We start from the raw sequence: 23,899 nt of genomic DNA on the forward strand, positions 1-23,899 counted from the left end.
CAGATTAACTTCCAGAGTCAGAGGTTTAGAGGAGCCATAAAGAAGCACATCCCAGTTTTGCCCCTTAAATGATCCCAGAAAGGCCAACAGTTTTCAAAATATGATTGTGAACAGCCTCATTTAATTCCACAACTCTAAGAAGGGTGAGCAAAGCATTATCACACTGAAACAGGTTTCCAGAGCAACTGAGCATCATGCCCAAGTTCAGACACAGGAATGTTCTGATGGTGAATCAGGCCAGGGCACCAGGCAGCAGAATGAGCTCCACTTTACTAGGCCTGACCCCTTTGGTTACTAAATTGTAGAGAAGGCCAGGGGAGTGGCCTTGGGTTATAGGCAGGTTCACAAGGGCTTCCAGCCAGCATCTGGTGAGCAGCCAACACTGAGTTATTCTGGCACCAGAACAGGCCATATAGGTGCTCACTTCCCCTGGCCGTATAGCAGTGCACTACGTCTGACCTGGTTGTGCCCCTTTACTTCTAGCTCATCCCGACGTTTTCAGTGTGACTCTTGATCGAGTATAGTATCTGTCATTAGAGAGCTCATCAGCACCATCCGCTCTGCCTCATCTCTAACATTGCTGTGGAAAGCTTCTGATTTTTCTTCGTGTCTCTCCTTTTGTCCCACAGTCCCCAGGGAAAAGCCTTTCGCTCTAAAGTGGAGTTGATTGCATACTTCGAAAAGGTAGGCGACACCTCCCTGGACCCTAATGATTTTGACTTCACGGTAACTGGGAGAGGGAGCCCCTCCCGGCGAGAGCAGAAACCACCTAAGAAGCCCAAATCTCCCAAAGCTCCAGGAACTGGCAGAGGTCGGGGACGCCCCAAAGGGAGTGGCACCACGAGACCCAAGGCAGCAGCATCCGAAGGTGTTCAGGTGAAAAGGGTCCTGGAGAAAAGCCCTGGGAAGCTCCTGGTCAAGATGCCTTTCCAAGCATCACCTGGGGGCAAGGCAGAGGGGGGTGGGGCCACCACATCTGCCCAGGTCATGGTGATCAAACGCCCTGGAAGGAAGAGAAAAGCTGAGGCCGATCCCCAGGCCATTCCCAAGAAACGGGGCAGAAAGCCAGGGAGTGTGGTGGCAGCTGCTGCTGCTGAGGCCAAGAAAAAAGCCGTGAAGGAGTCTTCCATCCGGTCCGTGCAGGAGACCGTGCTCCCCATCAAGAAGCGCAAGACCCGGGAGACAGTCAGCATTGAGGTCAAGGAAGTAGTGAAGCCCCTCTTGGTGTCCACCCTTGGTGAGAAGAGTGGGAAGGGACTGAAGACCTGCAAGAGCCCCGGGCGGAAAAGCAAGGAGAGCAGCCCCAAGGGGCGCAGCAGCAGCGCCTCTTCACCCCCCAAGAAGGAGCACCACCATCACCACCACCACTCAGAGTCCCCAAAGGCCCCTGCGCCACTGCTCCCACCCCCGCCCCCACCCCCACCTGAGCCTGAGAGCTCTGAGGACCCCACCAGCCCCCCTGAGCCCCAGGACTTGAGCAGCAGTGTCTGCAAAGAGGAGAAGATGCCCCGAGGAGGCTCGCTGGAGAGTGACGGCTGCCCCAAGGAGCCAGCTAAGACTCAGCCCGCGGTCGCTACCGCCGCCACGGCCGCAGAAAAGTACAAACACCGAGGGGAGGGAGAGCGCAAAGACATTGTTTCATCCTCCATGCCAAGGCCAAACAGAGAGGAGCCTGTGGACAGCCGGACGCCCGTGACCGAGAGAGTTAGCTGACTTTACACAGAGCGGATTGCAAAGCAAACCAACAAGAATAAAGGCAGCTGTTGTCTCTTCTCCTTATGGGTAGGGCTCTGACAAAGCTTCCCGATTAACTGAAATAAAAAATATTTTTTTTTCTTTCAGTAAACTTAGAGTTTCGTGGCTTCAGGGTGGGAGTAGTTGGAGCATTGGGGATGTTTTTCTTACCGACAAGCACAGTCAGGTTGAAGACCTAACCAGGGCCAGAAGTAGCTTTGCACTTTTCTAAACTAGGCTCCTTCAACAAGGCTTGCTGCAGATACTACTGACCAGACAAGCTGTTGACCAGGCACCTCCCCTCCCACCCAAATCTTTTCCTCATGTGGTCATTAAGGACAGAGAACAGTTGAGAGGACACTCCAGTTTTTGGTGCCATTGGTGCCCCACCACAGCTACCCTGGCTCCCTCACCTCCCCCACTCCCAACCACGGTGGGACAATGAGGTGTGAGGCAGGAGAGACCGTTGTATTCTTTAGAGAAGACGACGGAGGTGGCCAGTGGCTATGGCCCATGTGATCCCACCCATGGTGGCACAAGTCTAGCCCCACACCAGCCCCAATCCAAAACTGATCGTCTGTCATTTCGTAGGACAGGAAGGTAGTACCTGGTCTGCTCCAATTCTGGCATGGCTAAGAGGGAGTCCTGAACTGCTGTGTATAGACTGGCCTGAGCCACAGGAGAGGGTGGCCCAGGATGAGGTGGCATCACCCGTTCTCAAGGCACGTCATCCAGTGGGTGGCACTAGGGAGGGTGGGGAGAGAGAGAGAGAGAGAGAGAAAGAAGGAAAGAAGCTGCAGAAGCAGCAGGAGGGGAGGTACAGGCAGGCTGGCCGGGGATCAGGCCAGGTCTAGTGCAGCTGGGCAAGAGAGATTTCCTAGTCGCTCAGAGCAGTCTGTGACTGATAGTTAAGGACTTAGTGGATGGGACAAAGGGCAAGGAGGGAAGAGAGGGAAAATGTTCTTCCAATTACTTTCCAGTTCTCCTTTAGGGACAGCTTAGAATTATTTGCACTATTGAGTCTTCATGTTCCCACTTCAAAACAAACAGATGCTCTGAGAGCAAGCTGGCTTGAATTGGTGACACTTTGTCCCTCAAGCCACCAGACATGATGGTGTTCAGAACTACCTGGATCTGTATATACCTGCGCTTGTTTTAAAGTGGGCTCAGCACATAGGGTTCCCACGAAGCTCCGAAACTCTAAGTGTTTGCTGCAATTTTATAAGGACTTCCTGATTGGTTTCTCTTCTGTCCTTCCATTACTGCCTTCTTTTCATTTCATCCTTTCATTTCTTCCCCTTCCTCCTATCTCCCAGTTCATCCCCTCTGTTCCAGGCAGCCGCAATGCCCAACCATACACTGAGCTGACACAGTTGGCTCCAGCCCCTAGAACTCTCCTTCCCTTTGCCTCCCCGTTACCAGCACCAGCCTCACCAGTTCTGATCCCCGAGGAAGCCCTGGGCTCTGCTGAATCTGCCCTGGCATCTGTGAAGAGCAAGAGAGCAGTGAGGTCTTACTCTACTAGGTAGCCCCTCTTCACTGGTAAGAAAAAAGCAAAAGTTTTCAGACCCTAAACAACACGCCTTTCCACTCTTCTGCTTTAAAGAATTGGGCCAGAGAAGTGAGGCCACATGTGGCAACTGAGGGAGGCACAGAGGCCCTCTATGGCCTACCAGTCATTGAGTTGCCCAACAGGAGCTCCATGCCCACCACCCTTGGCCCCACTCAGAAGTCTGATGTCTAGCAGAGTGTGGCAGGGCAGATGGCAGGACAAATGCAAACCCTCCCAAGACCTGAGCTGGCACCCACACCCAAGCCTCCAGTCCCTCCTTTGCCCTCCCTTTCCCCGCCCAGTCCTTCCAGTGGAACTGTTTTACTTTTGCTCGCTAGAGACTGGGTGGGGCCAACACACCACACATTTCAATCTCTGGTCTGTGAGTGTGGTGTTGGGGTTTAGAAGCTTGGGCTTGCTGTGGGTTTTTTATTGATCACTTTTCATTTGGGATCCCAAAGTTTTAACCTCTGTTCAGGAAGTCCTTATCTAGCTGCATATCTTCATCATATTGGTATATCCTTTTCTGTGTTTACAGAGATGTCTCTTATATCTAAATCTGTCCAACTGAGAAGTACTTTATCAAAGTAGCAAATGAGACAGCAGTCTTATGCTTCCAGAAACACCCACAGGCACGTCCCATGTGAGCTGCTGCCATGAACTGTCAAGTGCGTGTTGTCTTGTGTATTTCAGTTACTGTCCCCTGGCTTCTTTCTTAACTATGGTGTAATCATGAAGGAGTGAAACATCATAGAAACTGTCTAGCACTTCCTTGCCAGTCTTTTAGTGATCAGGAACCATAGTTGACAGTTCCAATCAATAGCTTAAGATAAAACTGTGTTTGTCTCTTCTGGAATGGTTAGAAGCGAGGAAGTTTGCCCTGTTCTGTTTGTAGAGTCATAGTTGGACTTTCTAGCATATTTGTATCCATTTCCTTATGCTGTAAAAGCAAGTCCTGCAACCAGACTCCCATCAGCTGATCCCGATCCCTTCTGCCCGCTCTGCTGTTGATCCTCCCAGCCTCACTTCTGACTCCTCCCCAGGAAGGGAAGGGGGGTCAGAGGAGGGGACGAGTACTTCGGAACTCCTCTTCCTCCAAGGACAAAAGGCCCCTGACCCTGCAGTGGCCTCGCACTCCTCGCACCCCCAAAGGACACCTACCTATCCACGCAAGCACGACACCCGGCCAGGTTGTCACCGAGAAGAATGTTGTCGTTTTTGCACATTATACTTAGTCCAGCTAAATGTGGCTCCTGGGTTGGGTGCCACCTGGTCTTGGGAAGAGGAGTGTAGGGGCTGCCAGGCCCCCCTGTCACCTGGGTTGATTGGGCATTCATGGTTGGGAACACAGCATTTCAAATGTTGTTTTCTTTCGGTTGGGCCCCACCTGCAGCTTCCTCGCTCTCCAGCTGCTTTCCCTTACAGTTGGTTCCAAAACTGCAGGTGGTGCCTGCAGCTCCTTAGGGTTTAATCCATGTCTCCCTCTTTTCCCCCATTCCTTCTTCCCCAACCAAGGGCATCATGAGTCAGTCGCCTCTAAATAGGCAGCTTTGGCAGTTTATCACCCTGGCAGGCATGGGCCCTGCAGCTCCCAGGCCACCCCTGCCTTGTGGTCAAGTTGACAGGAGGTTGGAGGGAAAGCCTTAAGCCATGGGATTCTCACCAGCTGTGTCCGGCCCAGTTTTGGGGTGTGACCTCAATTTTGTCTGTACTTGAACACTATAAAGATTGGGGGGGGCATTTTTCAGTGAATATGTGAATACAGGAATTGACCGACAGCTTTCAGATACCATTGGGCTAAGTCACTAAGGTCACATCCACAGTCTCCCCCACCCTATTCTAGTTGTTAGTTACTACCTCCTCTCCTGACAGAATGCTGTATATCCTCCAGCTTCTCCCAGGTATACCCGGCCTGACCCTGTCCTACCCATTGGCGGGTCTGTCATAACCGGTAGAATTGCTAGCCTTGACAGTGCAGTGAGCTGAGGATGCGTGGCACAGCCAGGCTGTAGTACAGCTCCCTTCTGCTGGCACTGCATGCCCGTATCAAAAAGCAGAGGGGACACCTAGAAATCCCCCAGTCTGTCAATGCCAGCCTAGCCAAGAGCCCCAGCTTCTCAGCTCACAGGATGGTGAAAGCTGCCACCCCAGTGTGGGTGCAGAGACCAGTCTATTCATCAGTGGCATCATACCAGACTAGAGACCACACACATGGAAATGGGAACCAGAGCAGCCCTAAATTGTCACCTGCTTCTCTGCCCAGCTTGTTGCTGCTGTGGCAGTGATCATGAAGGACAGTAATAACCAGAAACAAACTGCCAAGTTAGGCGAGTTAGGTTAGCCAACAGGATCTCTGAATTTTAAGTTACTTTGAGTAAGTGGCTCAAGCCCAGGAGAGAGCAAAAGGGTATGAACTGAACCCACCAGGTGGGACTAACCAGATTTCATTTAGCCCAAGTGGAGCCTAGCGGCCAGAGCCCTGTATGCCCCTCCAACCACAGCCCCTTTCCCGGAGTGTGCCAGCCAGGGTCTGGACTGATGACAGGGAAATCACTGGTGCCAGTTCTTTGAGAAGACCTTTGTGCATCAGTTCATAGCCCGTGTCCTTGCCCCATATGGTCTCCAGATTCAGGTTCACACCTGCAGATTCTAGGACCGATGGCCTAGACTTCGGGAAGTATGCAGTTTCTAGAGCCCCTTGTGGACAGTGGCTTAGCAAAGCCCCGCGTTGCTGCCGAAGGGGCCCTGGGAAACCTGCTGCAGGAGTGGTGTGGGGCAGATGCAGCAGCGCCCCATGCCTGGGACAAGCCCTCTGCTCCCTCTACATCCTCTTCCTGCTCTTCATCGCTGCTCTCTGCATCAGTGAACCAGCTCCACTCTGAAGGGATTTGTTGATTCTCTCCATTTTGATGTCTTTCTCTTTTAGATACTATATCACTCTTTAGAAAAGGCTTAGTCTAATTGTTATAAATCGCTAGGATACTGCCTCCCCCAGGGCCTAAAATTACATATTAAAGGGGAAAATTTGAACACTGAAACCAGTTCTCAACAATTTAGAAGGAAAACCTAGAAAACATTTGGCAGAAAATTGCATTTTGATGTTTCTGAATAAGAGCAAGCTTTTGCAAAAGTGCTGATCTAAAAATACTTACTGCTTGGCCTAAGATGTCTGTCTGTTGTTGAGCGTTACGGGCAAAGGAAATTCCAGTCTGAAACCTCCTGTGACAGGAGATAGAACCAGGGGCCTCTTGAGACTCTAGGCCTTTTGTCAGTGGGGAACCAGGTTAGGTTGTTGTCCCTGTGGACTCGGCTTCTGACCCTGTCCTTTGTGGGTGGTGTGAAGGTTAGCAGCCTGCTTGTTCCCAAAGCTGCAAGAGGCCAACCAGCTCTTGATGTGGGAAGCAGAATATTCACCAGAATGTCCCAGCACCAGAAGTCCCAGCACCACCCAATTTTCCACTCTTATCTTGACAGCCTGTCCCAGTGCTGATTTGTCAGGAAAAAATTCTGTGGAGGGAGCTAGGAAGGTCCTCTGCCAGGGTGGGGGGCCTTCCCTCTGCATTTCTGCTCTGCTCCCTTCAGGGTGGAGTCGGGAGGTTGGGTGCAAATGAAGTGACTTGAGTAGCAAGCACCCTAGCTCTCCCTGTTGAACTCGCCCCAGAGCCTCTCTCTGCCTCCTCAGATGACCCTGTCTGCCCTGTGAGGAGGCATGCTAGCCCCTGGGGCAGAGGTAGGGAGGGCAGGTGAGGAAGGGGGACAGGGTCCTTGTCTTTGCAGAGGGAGGGACCAGACCCTCCTGGAACAAAGTCTGGCCTTTGAATTGAAGAACTTTTGGGCAATTCGCAAATGGCCTTTACTCCGTAGCTCCCCTTCTGTTTATCTTACTCTTTATCAGGTCCTGTTCAGCAGTGAGAGCAGATGCAGTGAGAAGGCCAAGAGGTTTGGCTCCTGCCCACTGGTGGCCCCTCTGCTCGCAGTGTCTGTGTGACGAGTGGCAAAGCTGTTCTTCCTGGTGACCCTGATTATATCCAGTAACTTATAGACTATACACATAGGCCTGCTTTGTTTCCTCTGTCCTGGGCTTTTGTTTTGCTTTTTAGTTTTGCTTTTTGTTTTCCTGTCCCTTTTATTTTATGCACCGACTAGACACACAGAGCAGTTGGATTTTTATATATATATCTGTATATTGCACAATTATAAACTCATTTTGCTTGTGGCTCCACACACACACACAAAGACCTGTTAAAATTATACCTGTTGCTTAATTATAATATTTCTGATAACCATAGCATAGGACAAGGGAAAATAAAAAAGAGAAAAAGAAAAAAAAAATGACAAATCTGTCTGCTGGTCACTTCTTTGGTCCAAGCAGATCTGTGGTCTCTCCTCACTTCTTCCAAGGGCTTCCCTGTGCCAAGCAAAGGAGGCTCTAGGCAGCACCCAGGTTTTGCACTGTTTCTCCTGTGCTTATGAAAGGGATCCTTAAGATTCTGGGTGCAGAAGTGCTCCCTCAACCTGCCGAAGTCCAGAATGTAGTCATTGCACAGCCTGGTCTTTTCCACCTCTAGGGGTGGTAGAGAACTGGAGTGCACAGGGGTGGCCCAGCTTCCCCATCCCAGTGACCTGGCTGGGGGAGCCCATGTGCAGTCGGCCTGGCAGGCCTCCCCACCAGCAAGGCTCGAAGCATTTCACCCTCCCCACTTACTGGGTCTGATGGCTGGAGGGGAGATGAGAGACTGTCCTGTCTCTGAACCCATGAGCTGCACCAGGTAGAATGCCAGGGACCCCAGAACCACATGGGGCAGTCCACTGGGTCCCCTCCAGGAAGTAGTGGAGACGCCAGAAGTGTCCCTTTCTCTTCTCCCCTCTCCCATGAGTAATTGCATTTGCTTTTGTAATTCTTAATGAGCAATACGCTAGAGAGTTTAGCTGTAACAGTTCTCTTTGATCATTTTTTAAGTAATTAAAAACACCAAAAAACAAAATCCAGAAACTTGTTCTTCCAAAGCAGAGAGCATTATAATCACTAGGGCCAAAATCTACCCCTCCCCATATCATTGCTTCTTCTGAGGCCAGAATCCAACAGAGAGACGATCGTAGGCCCTTTGAGTGGCCGGTCTTACCTTCAGGCCCCTTGGAGGACCAGAGCTGTGCAGCCTCTGGGCCCATGTCCCAGGGCCTGCTTCAGCACGCGTTCAGTATTAGCAGTGGGTCGCGACGTTCTTTCCTAGCCAGCCTGGGATGGGGGCAGAGGAGACAAGAGGCCATTGCCGCTGATCAGCCACTGACAGGTGGGTGTCCACGAGCGTGCTTTGTGACTGACGGGAAATCAGCGCCTGAGTTAGCCTCACACGGTGACCTCTAGCCCTGCCCGGATGGAGCAGGGCCCACCCGGTTCAGTGTTTCTGGGGAGCTGGACAGTGGAGTGCAAAAGGCTTGCAGAACTTGAAGCCTGCTCCTTCCCTTGCTACCACGGCCTCCTTTCCATTTGATTTGTCACTGCTTCAATCAATAACAGCCGCTCCAGAGTCAGTAGTTGATGAATATATGACCAAATATCACCAGGACTGTTACTCAATGTGTGCCGAGCCCTTTCCTCGTGCTGGGCTCCCCGTGTACCTGGACACTGTAATGTGTGCTGTGTTTGCTCTCCTTCCCTTTCCTCCTTCTCCCTTTCCTTGTCTTTCTGGGGTTTTTCTGTTTGGGTTTGGTTTGGTTTTTTTTTTTTTTCCCCTCCTTTTGTGTTCCAAACATGAAGTTCTTTCTACTGGTCCTCTTAACTGTGGTGTTGAGGCTTATATTTGTGTAATTTTTGGTGGGTGAAAGGAACTTTGCTAAGTAAATCTCTTCTGTGTTTGAACTGAAGTCTGTATTGTAACCATGTTTAAAGTAATTGTTCCAGAGACAAATGCTTCTAGACACCTTTTCTTTAAAAAGCATTCGGAAGGAGGGGAATGGTGACTGAGACAAGAGGGGCGATCTGCAGAGATGACCCCTGCCCAAATCATCCAGAAACCACCCAAGGAGGTTGAGCCCCAGAGTCCCATTCCAAATCAACAGACTGAATAAGCTGATGTGTTGCCATTTTCAAAGTCAGAGCAAAATCAGTTTTTGTTCCATCCAGTGGATTCTTTTGGCTCCCCACCCCCCCAGATTATTACCATCATTGTTATTTTTAAGGAAAGACAAGGTCGTTGTTCCTTCGAGGAGAGCCAGGAGGGGATGTGAGAGCAGAGCTGAGCCTGCTGAAGAGGGAGGGGGAGAGGAAGGAGGGGCTTGTGCCCGAGCATGCAGCTGGATGCCCATGCCCCTATGCCCCACTGTGGACACAGGGTAGGGGTGGGTTGGGAGATGGATTGGCCCCTCCCCACCTGATTGCAGCTGTTTCTGAATAAGGCCAGGTGGAGGAGGCAGCATTCTTGTCTCTAAGACATGCCCTGGGGGCATTACCAGTCAGAACACTTCTTTCATGCCCTATCCTGCCTCCCAGGGATATAGCACCAATGTGACATCTCTATTCCCTGCCATCCTGGGGGTAATGACAGTGGAGGGGACTGGCTGCCTCTCTCTCCTTTCATCTGATCCCCAGCAAAATTTGGATGTGACATGCCCCCTTCCCTTTCCATGGCAAACAGGTCCTTCTCAGAAGCCATTACCCTTGATTGAGATTGTTCTGGGCTCTCAGAACAGGAACAGATAGGTGCTCCCTTAATGCCTTCAGGCAAGAACAGTGATGCCTGGAGTGACCATGTGCACATGGCATTTAGTAGCTGGAAGAACAAGGCAGGACGTTCGCCCCCTCCCAAATGAATCTGTGGGACAATGCTGCCAGTGACAGGCCACCCTGTACTGAAGGGAGCTGGCTCCAGCTGGAAAGCCTGCTTGAGGTTGAGGGGATGCATGGGGTACTGGGAGAGGCCCAGGACAGACTTAGCTGGAGGGGGTCTCTAAAAGCCCTCTGTCACATTCACCTTCAGTTTTTGTGTTTTGGGACAATTACTTTAGAAAATAAGTAGGTCGTTTTAAAAACAAAAATATTGATTGCTTTTTTGTAGTGTTCAAAAAAGGTTCTTTGTGTATAGCCAAATGACTGAAAGCACTGATATATTTAAAAACAAAAGGCAATTTATTAAGGAAATTTGTACCATTTCAGTAAACCTGTCTGAATGTACCTGTATACGTTTCAAAAACACCCCCCACTGAATCCCTGTAACCTATTTATTATATAAAGAGTTTGCCTTATAAATTTACATAAAAATGTCCGTTTGTGTCTTTTGTTGTAAAATCAAGTGGTTTTTTCATAAGGTTCTTTTACTATTTGAAAAGATGGGCAGCACGCAGTTTTATTTTATTTTTGTAAGTTTTTTAATACATGTGAAAGCAAAGAATACTCAGCATGCCTTTCTAAGTGATGCGTTTGCACCTTTTGTTGGGAAGTACTGTATCCTGTGCTGTTAGCATTCTCGATAAATCTCTCTGTGAAAGTGACTCAAGGTCTGGGCTTTCATTGTAAGTCAGCAGTCCCCTCCAGCTCACCTGACAGCATGGTGGTGCATTTGCACATTTGATCCAGCTGTCCCTGAACACCAATAGCCACTCAGGACTGCTCTGCCATGGGAGGGAAGTGAAGCCTGCTTCATATGCTGGTCTTCCTGGCATACTCCTTACCTTGCTCCGAGTCAGTACTTTCCAGGCATACTGCTCCACTGTGTGGGAAGGGCCTGGCCTAAGTCAGCCTGCAGCAAAACTTACCTATTCCTTACCAGTATGGCAGGGCACTTCCTAGGTTCCAATGTGCCATGATGCTTTTGGACACCCTCTGCCCATCTCTGACTCCTGTGGCCCATTCCAGCTGAGACCCTTGCAGGGGCCTCTGCTGACAGCTAATGTGGCTCCCTGACCTGGAAGGGACCCTGTTGTCACTGTGCCCACTCGGGCCACAGCTGTCCTCATCATGCTGGTGCTAGGCTGAAGGAAAGGACGATGGCACGGAGCAGTGGGACTGTGGAGTCACTCAGAGTCCAGCTTCACATGCATATACGGGCATAGCTACTAGAAAGTACCCTCTAAGTCCTGGCCTTGAATGTTCAATGAGAGAATTGAAAATGCAACCTATATGCATTGAGCATCTCTTGTGCACTAGACCTGTTCCAGGAACTGATGTCCCTCAGTGCACAAGGAAGACCAAATTCCTGCACCAGAGAGGTCAGCATACATGTACATGAAAATTTTGGATACTGGAGTTGGTATATATCTCAGTAAAGACTGTTCCATGAGAAGCCACTGGGGCCCAGGGCTTGGTGGCCCTCGTCTTTGAGAGTGGCCACAGTGGCTGTAGCTTCAGGGAAGAGGCTCTAGTAGGGACCATTCACGGGTCTTGGGCATTCACTGTTTCTGGAAACAGTTCTAAATTCCACAGAGGATAAGCTAGTGGATAGGGGAAACCCCTTGCAGTCAGGATTAGTAGGGCGAGAGGGACCATCAGGGGATGAGACCTATTGCCTTACAAGGATGCATCCAGCTGGAGAAAGAAGAGGCCCCGTTGCTGCCTGTGGGTCTTTCCTGTGCAGTGGGAAAGTCAGACAAGTGCAGAGACATGGAACTTCAGGGAGCTCAGGAAGATGTGCACAGAGGACAGGTATAATGGCGGGGGGCTTGGGAAGTGTTCACCATGGCTGTTTGAGCTCAACCTTGTCTGGTAAGGGGTATGGCAGTGACACTTGCATTCTCACAGTTGTGAGGGACAGCATGCTAGACACATTTTAGGACACCTAAGGGGTTCTGAATGGCTTAAGACTGCTGATGTGTGCAGAGGTCTATACTTTTAGGTGGGCAGGGACTACAGTGAACAGCCCTGTAGGCCACACTAAAGAGGTGGGAGTCCATGGGAGGGCTTTGAGAATCCTGGGAAAGTCTTGTGCAGTAAAATGCTGTGGTGTGATTGTGCCCAAAGAAGATCAACAGGGCAGTGAGCCCATTCAGGAAGCCAGCACATTCATGCAGGTAAGAGGTATTGATTGACAGCAAGGGCAGTGGGCCTGTAGGGAAGTGGGGAGGGACTCAGAATTCAGTGAAACCACAGGAAAGTTATAGCTGGTATGTAGCCAGAGATAATCCATGGGTGAAGAACACAGTGGGTAGTAGTGGGGGTGGCTGGAAGGCTGAGGCAGGAGGATGGCAAGTTTGAGGCCAGCTTCAGCAACTTACCAAGACCTTGTCTCAAAACAAATGAAAAGGGCTGGGGATGTAGCTCAGTGGTAGGGTGCCCCTGGGTTCAATCCACAGTACAAAAAGAAAAAAAAAAAAAAACGGGAAATAAGCAAAAGAGACTTATTGGCTATTGGCTGAGGTCACAGGTCGTGAACTGAGTTTGGTGACTGACTGATGGATGCTTTGGAAAAGAGGGTAGGAGATGTTTCTGGACTCTGCCTTTTCCACGGGGAGCAGTGCAAACTGACCAGAAGTGTGACAGAAAAGAGGAGGGACAGCAGGAGCTGGGAGTGGAGCAAAGTCCTGTTGTGAAGAGACAAGTGTGTTCATGCACTAGTGAGGAGCCAGCAAAAAAGGAAAAGCGGCAGATATTTCCAAGACCTAACAATTGCTGGTACAGGTTCCTGAAGGTGTGGGAAGGATGCGATCCAGGGCACAGGAGGGAGTTCTCTGCATCCAGCCTCGCCACCAGCTGAGCAGAGTTCCTCGGTGGGCTTTTCTGTGGCTCGCATCTGACCCCTTCCTGCCTAGAATTCTGCTGATGTCCTCTGCCTCCCAAATAAAGCCAAACTTCTTAATGGGGCCTACCAGTGACGTTCATCAGGCTTGGCAGGAGCCGCCTTTCTGGAACATCCTGTGCCTCTGCCATAACCTTTGTCCCCAGAAATGGGAGTTATTCATCCTTCAGACAGCCCCTTCTCTTGGAAGTCCCACCGGCCCACCCCGCCGTGGTGAAAGGCTGTGGTCGCGGGCCTCGAGTTCACTTGCCACGCCCGGGGCTGGCGGGGGTCGGGGTCGCGGCCTCTTCCTACCAGCGCCCTTCCCTCTGGCGCTGCGAGGCGCCCCCGTGTGGCCAAGGGTCGCGGCGGCGGGCAAGATGGCGGCGGTCCCGAGCGCCGCCTCTTCCGCCCCGCCGGGCGTCGCACGAGGCCGGCTTCAAGGGGAAGTGAGTCAGTGTCCGCGGACCCGGCCGGCCCAGGCCCAGGCCTGCGCCCGCCGTGGCCCCGAGAGGCCCCGGGCCGGCGGCGGCAGTGGCGATGGCCGGGGGGCCGGGCCCGGGGGAGCCCGCGGTTCCCGGTGCCCAGCACTTCTTGTATGAGGTGCCACCCTGGGTCATGTGCCGCTTCTACAAAGTGATGGACGCCCTGGAACCCGCCGACTGGTGCCAGTTCGGTGGGTGGTGGTGGCCGGTGGGGGGCTGGGCGGGGGGCGCGGGCTCCTGGCGCCGAGGCCTGACGCCCCGCACCCCGCAGCGGCCCTGATCGTGCGCGACCAGACCGAGCTGCGGCTGTGCGAGCGCTCGGAGCAGCGCACCGCCAGCGTCCTGTGGCCCTGGATCAACCGCAATGCGCGCGTGGCCGACCTCGTGCACATCCTCACGCACCTGCAGCTGCTGCGCGCGCGGGACATCATCACGTCTTGTGAGCGCGCGCGCGGCCCCCGGGGACCCTGGGGATGGGGAACTCGTGGGAGGACACGGGCACCGAGCCCAGCCAGGGGGCGGGACCACAAGGAGAACTCCCACCTGGGCCTCAACCTCCTTTTCCTCCTTGTCATCCCAGGGCACCCTCCCACCCCTCTTCCACCCCCCAGCGCCACTGCCCCGATGCCCGGCAACAACCCTGAACCCTTTAAGGCCGAGGCCTGGAGCCCCCGGAAGTTACATTCCTCCGCGTCCACCCTCCCTTCCCCAGGTAAGAAGACCCAGGTTTGGGGCCTGAGGGATCTGAGGAAAGGGCCACCTTGGCCATGATCATGGCTATAGACCTTGCTGCCGGTCTATGGGTCTCTGCCTGCTTCTCACTCGTGTCTTTATGAAGCTTTTCCAGACTCCCAGATTCGTTCAGGTCCTGAGCTCTGCCCTGTTCCAAGACCTGCTACTGTGCAGCCACCACTGCCATCTCCAGTCCCTTCCTCTACCAAGGTAGGTATCCCCTGCCACTCCCCCCCAGGGAATGTCCTGGACAACCAAGAAAAAACTCAGCCTTTGATGCACCTCAAAGCCCCAGTTGGCCAAGTCCAGTCAGCTGGAAGATAGCCGGGTATGGGGGAGTTTGCAGCCTGGGCAGAGGGATGGAGACAGTGACTTCACCTGATCCAGGGTCTCTTCCAACAGCTAAGCCCAAAGAGCCCAGCGTCCCTACTGCAGGAGGCCCACCCCTCCCCATTCTGCTGGCCCCTCTGTGAGATTTCCCAGGGCACCCGCAACTTCTCGGAAGAGCTCAGGATCGGGGAGGGCGGCTTTGGGTGTGTGTACCAGGCAGTGATGAGGAATACCATGTATGCCGTGAAAAGGCTGAAGGAGGTAAGTATAGCCTCCTGCCGAAGGCTCTGGAAAGTCCTCCGGCCCTTGCTTCTCCAGCCTTTCCCCTCCACTGCTCCTCACTGCTCTGGTTCCTCCCCACTCCAAAGCTTCCCCCAAGCAATTCTTTCAGTCTTGATTCTAGTTCAAGGGGCCCACACGGCCCTCCCACTCCCTTGTCCTGGGCCTGGGTTAGGTAGCATTGGACGTGACTGTCAAGCTGTGCTCACACTGTCCACTTTCCCTACCCCTTCCCCCTTTGTACCTGGGACTACAGGAGTCTGACCTCGAGTGGACTGTGGTGAAGCAGAGCTTCCTGACTGAGGTGAAGCAGCTGTCGAGGTGAGCCTCAGGGGTCCCTTCTGGCTCAGGGCAGAGGGAGAGAGCCATACCAGGGCCCCATCAGGCACCAGGACTGCACACCATAGGACCTGGCTACCTTGGCTACTGAGGCCTGCCAGGGCCAGCCAAGGTGAGGGTGCAGCAAGGGCTGCCCACCCAGTCTGTCCAGATGGGAAGTGGTGGAGCCTAGAGAACCAGAGGGCTCAGGCTTCACTTTTTAAAACAGGTTTCGTCACCCAAATATTGTGGACTTTGCTGGCTACTGTGCTGAGAGCGGCTTCTACTGCCTTGTCTACGGGTTCCTTCCCAATGGCTCCCTAGAAGACCGTCTCCACTTCCAGGTAGGCTTACCTTGCCTGCCACATTTCCCTGGACTTAAAACAGCATTTTCAGCACCTGGGCAGAACCAGGCACAGGGCTTGGACTATCAGTTCCCCTACAGCACCTAGCTCAGGGTTTGTCCCAAGGTGGGTCACTGCTTTCTGCAGAACTCTTTCCTGTGGCCTCTTCCTGGCTACTATTCTAAAAAAGGGGATTATTGGCTCAAGCTTCTGGTCCATGCAAGCAGAGTAGCTGCAGGATTGTATCAGCATAGCCCTTAAGGAAAGGGGATCTATGGGCACAGGCTGTCCAGAGGCTTGGCCCTGCCTGAGTGACATACTCATGAGGCACCAGGACCAAGTGCACACAGGGCAAGAGGTTCCTGGCCTTCTCACTCAAGCTGTGTTGGGGGAGGGTGGGGAGAACGTCCTTGACACCTTCCTGACCACCCAAAGGCAAAGGAATAAACTTCAGGAATCTGTGCCCCACACGTGTTGCCAATCCTAGAACCATCCCCGCCCTCCGCTGGGGATTACGGTGCCTTGCAAAGCATCAGAGGAGCTGCTTCTCCTCCCACTCGTGAAGTAGATCACACGTTTCCTTCCTCATTTTCCAGAAGGGGAAACTGAGGAATGACTGGCTTGTTCCAGGCCACACAGTGACAAGTGAGGGGAGGGTTGGGGTGAAACAGCTGCCCCCAGCCTCCTTCATGCCTTTGCTCCTTTTGTCACCCCAGACTGAGGCCTGCCCTCCTCTCTCCTGGCCTCAGCGACTAGACATCCTTTTGGGCACAGCCCGGGCCATTCAGTTTTTACATCAGGACAGCCCCAGCCTCATCCACGGAGACATCAAGAGGTGAGGAGGGCCCTGGGGTTGTGGCTCAGGAGTAGAGCACTGGCCTAGCACATGTGAGGCTCTGGGTTTGATTCTCAGCACTACGAATACATAAATATCCATCAGCAACTAAAAAATTGTTTTAAAAAAAGGAGGTGAGGAGGGCCTCAGGAAAGCTGCAGGGACAGAACCTTTGGTCAGGGAAGCAGTACCCCCTGCTTCCTGTGGACCCCTGCCCAATACCCCAGGGAGAAGCAACCTGCCTAGTCCTGCTGGGGATGGGCTTACCCTGGGACCTCAGAGCTGGCGGTTCCAGGACATTGAGCACCCCTGTATGGCACAGTATGAAAATGAGGACACAAGTTGTTATAAGGACGCCCTGGGACTGCTGTTCCCCCAGGCAACTGGGACATGCGAGGCAGTGCTAGGTACCATACGTGGGCAAGGCACCAGACTGGCAGCCTCCAGTCCAGTTTCATAGGACCACTTGGGTGTGGAGGACAGAGCAGACCGAGGCCAGGCCTGGGCTGATGCCTCTCTTTCCTCCTCAAGTTCTAATGTCCTTCTGGATGAGAGACTGATGCCCAAGCTGGGAGACTTTGGCCTGGCCCGTTTCAGCCGCTTTGCAGGGGCCAACCCTGGCCAGAGCAGTGCCGTGGCCCGGACACGCACTGTGCGGGGCACCCTGGCTTACCTGCCTGAGGAGTACATCAAGACGGGCCGGCTGGCCGTGGACACTGACACCTTCAGCTTTGGGGTGGTGAGCTGCTAGCCCCTGCACTGGCTGGGGGGAGGAAAAGCCACCAGTAACCAAAGTAGGAGGGCCTAGGGAATTGTGTGTGAACTCCAGAGGTCGTTCTGGTAAGAAGCCCTCCCTGCCTTGCGCAGTCTCCTTCCTTCCCTGTACCTGATTTCATGTTTATAATTTTGTATTTTTTGTGTTTCTTCTGGTACTGAGGATTGGACACAGGGCCTCCTGCATGCTAGGCAAGCCCTCTACTGCTGAGCTATGCCCCAGCCCTTTGTATTTTGAGACAGGGTCTAAGTTGATGAAGCCGGCCTCATGGCAATCCTCCTCCCTCGACCTCCCAAGTAGCTGGGATGACAGGCATGTACCACCGTGCCTAGCTTGATTTTGCATCCTTTTACTTCAGACAGATCCTCCAAATTGCTTACACTTTGGTCCCATAACGCCTGGTTCTGTCCCTGCTGGGAGCCTGCCCCAGGGCCACAGCCCCATCAGCCCTAATCCATGTCCACCCAGAGGCCTCTTCTGCACACAGTACCTCCCTGCCACGGGTGCGGGGCAACACTCTCCGTCCTGCCCTCTAGGTAGTGCTGGAGACCCTGGCTGGCCAGAGGGCTGTGAGGACACATGGATCCAGGACCAAGTATCTGGTGAGCCTCCTGAGGGAGGGCAGAGAGGGAAGGAGGTGTTGCTCCTGACAGTCAACAGGTGCATCCCCAAAGGGTGAATGATCCAGAAGCCTGCCACTATTGCTGCTGCTGACTCATCTTTGAAAGTGGGCAGGGTCCTGATCAGCTTCCTTTACTTCGCAAGGAGAAACCTATCTTTCTTCTGTAGATTCTGTGGGCCTTGACAGACCCCACCTGGGCTGGGGACAGGAATGGGGATAGTCCCAGTGCTCTGGGACCAGAGCTGCAGTGGAACTCAGAGAAGGCAGGGGCCTGGAAAAGGCAGTGGTAGAGAATTGGGCAGACTGAGAAGCCTTTCCCTGGGCCCTGCCCAACAAGTTGCAGGTAAATGCATTCTCGCCTGCTCCACCATGTGCTGCGATGGGGTTAAGAGACACGAGACCCGGGCCTTGAAGCGAATTCCTGCTCCTTGCTGAGCCTCAGTTTCCCCATGTGCAAAGAAGTCTTAACACACAGGCAGCATTTGGACACTTCCTGGGCCAGAACATGCTTGGCCACTGGTTGCTCTTTACCTTTCACAAACTTCTGTGTGGGGGCTTTCTGTCCCTTGTGGGTCTCAGCAGGCACTCAACCCACCCAAGCTGTGAGCCAGATTAGACCTCTCCTTTCTTTACCTCCGCATCCATCAGCATGTCCTCCAGATCCCAGCTCAAGTACCACTTGCTCAGGCCTCGTGGGCTTTGCTAACAAGCCAATAGGTTTGTTGGTATCTCTCTTCCCCTGCCAAGAAATTGGCTCTGTGAAGCAGGACCCAGGGTGTTCTGTTTGTCATTGTATCCCTAGAACCTGGGGCAGCACTGGGCACACAGTGTGTGTTCAATAAATCTGGAGAAGGAAGGCACATGATTGAGTACCTGAGTCTGGGGAGTCCAGCTGAAGTTCTGGCCACTCAGAAGCCATGCTCACAGTATTTGTCCCACAGAAAGACCTGGTTGAAGATGAGGCTGAGGAGGCTGGAGTGACCCTGAAAAGCACCCAAACCACTCTCCAAGGAGGTGTGGCCACAGATGCCTGGGCTGTTCCCATCGCTGCCCAGATTTATAAGAAGCACCTGGACCCCAGGCCTGGACCCTGCCTGCCACAGCTGGGCCTGGCCCTGGGTCAGCTGGCTTGTTGCTGCCTGCACCGCCGGGCCAAGAGGAGGCCCCCCATGACCCAGGTAGCCCTGGGAAATCCAGCTGCCTATGGGGAGGGTGACTGGCCAGAAACCCCTCATTCCTGGCCCTGCTAGGTAGCAAGCCACACACTCAGACAAGCCTCCCAGCATTCCTTGCTTGCCTTTTGGTTCTACTTGGAGCAGTGCTCCACCCAACTGAGGGACCCTGTGGACCTGCTTTGCTGGATGGGGCTTTGATTCTGTCTCTGAGAGAAGGAAAGTTCTCTTACCATGTCCCCTACTGGGGGCACTGTGCCTCTGCATCTGCCTTTTTCTCTTCCCTCTCTGGTCCTCCCACTGTTTCCCTCTGGTGATAGTTGAAAATAGACTTTTTGGGAGGCTGAGGCAGGAGGATCCCAAGTTTGAGGCCAACCTCAGCAACTTGGTGGGATCCCGTCTCAAAATAAAAAATAAAAATGACTGAGGGTGTAGCTTAGAGATGCTGCAAAATAAAATCGAGTCCTTGGCTTTGGTGATCATGACTCTCAGCACTCCTTGTGACAGGAACAGAGGAGCAAGGTGCAGAGCTTTTCCAGCTGTAGGGTGTGCTGGGTCAGTGGTTTCTGCAGCCCCCAGAGCAGGTGTGCGTGGCCTGCTGCAGCAAGCTAAGCCCCAGAGTGGTCGTATACAACCTAGGGTGGGCCTGTGCTTTGACCATGGGGTGCTGGGCCAGGGCTGTCTGGTCAGCCCAGTAGTTTGGCTCTGCACATCCTGAGAGTCTCTCTCTCCACACAGGTGTACAAGAGGCTGGAGCAGCTACAGGCAGTGGTGGCAGGGCCTTCTTGGGAACCAGAAGCTACCAACCCTACCCCACCTTCCCCACAGGAGAACTCCTATGTGTCTACCACTGGCAATGCCCAGAGTGGGAGTGGCCCACGGCAACCCCTGGCAATGCCCTCAGAAGCCCCAGGCCACGCTGCCCAGCAGCTCCTGAAGAGCCCCAACCAGCCCGTGGAGAGCGACGAGAGTATATCCGGCCTCTCTGCTGCCCTGCACTCCTGGAACTTGACCCCAAGATGCCCCTTAGGCCCAGCACCCCTCAAAGAGGCTGGCTGTATTCAGGGGGACACCGCTGGAGAGTCAAGCTGGGGGAGTGGCTCAGGCCTTCGACCCACATCCATAGAAGGTAGCTGGGGTGTCCAGAAGAGGGACCAGAGGCCTGCTTTGGCAGTATCCCCCAGACTTCCCACCCAGGCCATCGGAAGAGGAGAGAATTGAGGCCAAGTGATTCAGTTCACTATGTCCCTAGCAAGTTCAAGGCCATAGGAGCACAGAAAATGGCTTGGTGCTGTCGTGCTTTCCCTCCCCTGGTCGTGCCCTGCCGGGGGATGAGAAAGAGCCAGCAGCCCTTTTCCTAGCCCTTCCCGCCCTACTCCTGTGGGCCAAACCAAGGAAGGCTGTGTTTGGGCTCCTTGCCTAGCCTGAGAGCTGGGTCCATGGCACGCCCGCCTCAGCCTGGCCTCAGAGTTCACTGAGGAATTCTGTCCTGAGGCCGGTGCAACAGGGTGTTAGACTTGGTACTGGGAAGACTTGCGAGGCTAGAGTGTCACCCAGAATTGCTAGGGACAGCTGAGTGTGCTATCTCTGCCCCAGGATCGCCCCTGGGCAACTCCGCCTCATCCTCATCGTCTTCGGAGCCACCACAGATCATCATCAACCCAGCTCGACAGAAAATGGTGCAGAAGCTGGCTCTGTATGAGGATGGGGTCCTGGACAGCCTGCAGCTGCTGTCATCAAGCTCTGTCCCAGGTACCAAGGGACACTTCCAATTCTGCTTCCCAGGGAGCCCTCCCCACCCTACACACATGTTGCAGCTGGATGACCAACCTCCAGGGTGCACAGAAGCACTTCCTCATGGCAGCGCTGAACAGCAGAGCGTTTGTTCTGACGGCACAGACAAGGCCTCCAGTCACCAAGGGTGTGGGCTGACCAGCCAGGCCACTCCCTCCAACAGTGGCTGGCAGCTTAAGTATAGGAAGTTGGTGTCCCAGCTACCCCACCACCTGAGGACAGCACCTTCCCTTAACCTGAGGGTGCCAGTTCCCCTTGCTCCCAGAAAACGTGAAGCCCCAGCAGGAATTTTCCATTCCAGGGACTATTTGAAGAGCTGCTTGGAAATAGAAACCCTCCATTGATTCCAGAGAGCGCCCCAGGAGCTGAGAAGGAAGCATGGCCCAGCCCTCCAGCCAGGGCCTCTGGCAGACAGGGAGGCTGTCCCTGTTTGCTAAGTGGTTTATCCTCTTCCTTTCTAGGCTTGGACCTGGAACACGAAAACAGACAGGGACCTGAAGAGAGTGACGAATTTCAGAGCTGATTTGTTCACCTGGGCAGTTCCCTCAGAACAGAAGTCAAAGTTCTCATGGTTGGAAGTTCTCATTGCACATGACCCTCTCAGCAGCCTGCAGGCAGCAGGGGTGGGGGCCTGTCCTAGCAGGGAAGAGTGGGTGGTGGCCCCTGCAGCTCAAGGGGTGTGGGCAGCAGCAGAGCCAGCCAGAAGGGCTGCTGGAAGCCACTGATAGGGCAAGACATCTCAGAGGCCTTCCTTCAGTCCATCACTTCAAGGCAAGGCAAGCAGATAGCACCTCAGGGGTGGGCTGGTGCATGTTAGAAGGCTTCCAGCTGAGCAGGCTAGGGCGGGAGTCCAGGGGGGCTGCTGGTGCAGTGGGAGCTGGCTCCCTTGAGCTAGGCGGGGCATCCGCAGCCCAGACCTGCAGCAGCCCTTAACTCATCATGGACTTTCCTAAAACTCTGAGGAAAAGCAGCCATTCTGTACAACAGCAGGTGAGGCCTGGGACCCTCCCAGGCACTTGTAATGTGGAAAGTGAAGTATGGCTATCTTGTGGTTCAGTCCACTAGTAGAAGCGAGAGTTCTAAAATCCCAGAGAGTCCAGCAGTGTCCCTGCCTTGGGCTGGTGTCTACAGGCTTCACTGGAGACCCGTGAGCCAGCCTAATGGGGCCACCCACTAGCCAGACCACCCATAGGCACCATGAATGGGCTCTAAGCCCAATCACACTCCGGAGACCAAAGGTTCAGCCTCAGGCCCAGGCACCGGTCGTGGCAGAGGGGCTGCTGCCCAAGGTCTGGCAAGGCCAAGCCCTGTGTTACTCAGTGAGAAGCCCCAAGGAAGCAGGAAGATGGGGGTGAGGCAGAAAGGAAAGAGCAACATTTTGGGGAAAAAAAAATGTGACTCACATTTTTTAAAGCAAGTCAGATTTTGTGTAACCAAGTGTCCTCTAGAGAGTCTTCAAAAGTAGCCCAGGGCTGTAGCACAGGCTTACCGTGATTTTGTGTTCACAATCATGAGTCACACTACATGCCCCCATGAAGCTAGGCATTGGCGAAGTCCAAGTTGTCCTTCAGTAATAAAAATTTTCAATCTCTGGCTATACTTGTACAGTTTCTTGCTCTGAAAGCCTTGAGCTTTCCGGCACACCTTGTCTTGGGATTCTTGAGTGTCCAGCCCAAACTCGACTTCCCACCCTCTGGAGGCTCTTGTTTCTACTCCCAGTTAGCCCGGCCCAGACTGGGAATAGACAGATCCACAGTGCTGCTACTCCATGCTTTAACCTCGTTAGGTTTTTCCTCACATAGTTCATGGGCTTTGATTCTCTTGTAGGCACTACCTTCATTTCATTTACTAGTTGTTCATTGATAATATATAGAAGTACAATTGAGTTTTATATATGGACCTTATATTCTGACCCTAACTTAAATGCACTTGCCAGTTCTAGTAGTTTGGGGGTAAATACCTTGGGAGAATCTATATACACAACTATTTCATCTGCAAATAAAGACAGTTGTACTTCTTCCTTTCCAACCTACATATATGAGTTCTTTTTCTCAACTTATTACACTGGCTAGGGCCTCTAGTCAGATGTTGAATACAGGGGTAAAAGTGGACATCCTCGTCTTGTTCTCAGTCTTAGGTGAAGTGTTGTCTTTCACCACTAAGCATGGTGGAAGCCATACGATTGTCAGAGATGGATTTTGTCAGTTCATCCTAGATGTCTGAGAATTTTTTTATTATAAATGGTTGTTGAATTGGGGGAGGCATTACTGAATGTTTCAAATGATTTTTCTGCAGCTATTGCAATGATTATGTGATTTTTCTCCCTTATTCTGTTCATGTATATGGTAAATCACTGTGATTTTCACATGTTACACCAGACTTGCATTCCTTGGTTAAAAATAGTACTACACTTGATTATGGTGTAATAGCCTTTTATATATTGCTGAATTCATTTGCTAATATCTTGAGAATTTTTGTATCTATGTTCATAAAGGGTATTGGCCTTCAGTGTCTAGTAATATCTTTTTCTGATTTTGGTATCAGGGCCTCATAGAATAAACTGGAAATCATTCTCTCCCATTTTGTTTTGTGGTGCTGGGGATGGAACCCCAGGCCTTATGTATGCTGGGCAAGCGCTCTACCTCTGAGCTACACCCCAAGCTTTTGCTTTTTGAGACAGGGTCCCACTAAGTTGCCCAGACTGCCCTTGAACTTGTGATCCTCCTACCTCAGCTTCTGGAGTAGCTGAAATTATTCTCTTGTGTTCTTATACATATTAAATGTTATTTATTCTTCAAATGTTTCACAGATTCACAAGTGAAGCCATTTTCACCTGGAGTTTTCATTGTGGGAAAGCATTTTGTTTTGAGGTTTTGTTGTTGTTGTTTGGGGTTTTAGTTGATTTCTAGTACTGGGGATAGAAGCCAGGGTCTCATGCATGCTAGTCACTATTACTGAGATACACCCCCAGCCATACAGGAAAACTTTTCATTATAAATTCTGTTTCTTTAATTACATATTGGGCCATTCAGCATTTCTGGTTCTTCTAGTGTCAATTTTGATACTTTGTGTCTGTTAAGGAATTTGTCCATTTCATTTAAGTTAACATAAAGTTAACATTACTTTACTTTTAAAATAGTAGTAATAATGCTCTTTTTTCATCCCTTAACTATGTAGGATCTAGGGTCATTCTGGATATTGGTAATGGGTATCCTTTTTT

General features: G+C 52.4%; 2 protein-coding genes across 6 annotated transcripts in view; both read left to right on the forward strand.

Annotated features, from left to right (window-relative positions):
• MECP2 (methyl-CpG binding protein 2) overlaps positions 1-10,774 on the forward strand; it is a 74,012-nt gene extending 63,238 nt beyond the window's left edge. For all 3 annotated transcript variants that reach the window (XM_079123855.1, XM_079123856.1, XM_079123857.1), the window contains one exon: positions 630-10,774. In XM_079123855.1, coding sequence (XP_078979981.1) covers positions 630-1,713 — 1,084 coding nt within the window. In that variant the 3' untranslated portion in view covers positions 1,714-10,774. The remainder of the gene's footprint in view (positions 1-629) is intronic.
• Positions 10,775-13,366: 2,592 nt separating this feature from the next.
• On the forward strand, positions 13,367-22,047 carry IRAK1 (interleukin 1 receptor associated kinase 1). Of its 3 annotated transcripts, XM_079124755.1 has the most exons (15): positions 13,367-13,669; positions 13,750-13,917; positions 14,059-14,190; positions 14,317-14,420; positions 14,613-14,801; positions 15,076-15,140; positions 15,367-15,481; positions 16,198-16,316; positions 16,848-17,055; positions 17,628-17,693; positions 18,655-18,891; positions 18,982-19,079; positions 19,605-20,014; positions 20,482-20,637; positions 21,141-22,047. In XM_079124755.1, exons 1-15 carry the CDS (start codon positions 13,534-13,536, stop codon positions 21,200-21,202), a joined length of 2,265 nt encoding a protein of 754 aa, XP_078980881.1. In that variant the 5' UTR covers positions 13,367-13,533; the 3' UTR covers positions 21,203-22,047. The 3 variants fall into 3 exon arrangements, with proteins under 3 accessions (XP_078980881.1, XP_078980880.1, XP_078980879.1); XM_079124754.1 differs by lacking the exon at positions 18,982-19,079 and having other exon boundaries at positions 13,368-13,669; positions 16,231-16,316; positions 19,624-20,014; XM_079124753.1 differs by lacking the exon at positions 18,982-19,079 and having other exon boundaries at positions 13,369-13,669; positions 19,624-20,014.
• Positions 22,048-23,899: the final 1,852 nt, after the last annotated feature.

The sequence above is a fragment of the Sciurus vulgaris genome (genome assembly GCF_902686455.1).
Source record: "Sciurus vulgaris genome assembly, chromosome: X".
NCBI lineage: Eukaryota > Metazoa > Chordata > Mammalia > Rodentia > Sciuridae > Sciurus > Sciurus vulgaris.

Excerpts from the sequence above, each read along its gene's own strand:
- IRAK1 (XM_079124755.1), top strand. The coding sequence starts at position 13,534 with ATGGCCGGGGGGCCGGGCCCGGGGGAGCCCGCGGTTCCCGGTGCCCAG. Across the intron at positions 17,694-18,654 it reads GATCCAGGACCAAGTATCTG|AAAGACCTGGTTGAAGATGA; the intron begins GTGAGCCTCCTG and ends TTTGTCCCACAG. Across the intron at positions 18,892-18,981 it reads GGAGGCCCCCCATGACCCAG|AGACAAGCCTCCCAGCATTC; the intron begins GTAGCCCTGGGA and ends AGCCACACACTC.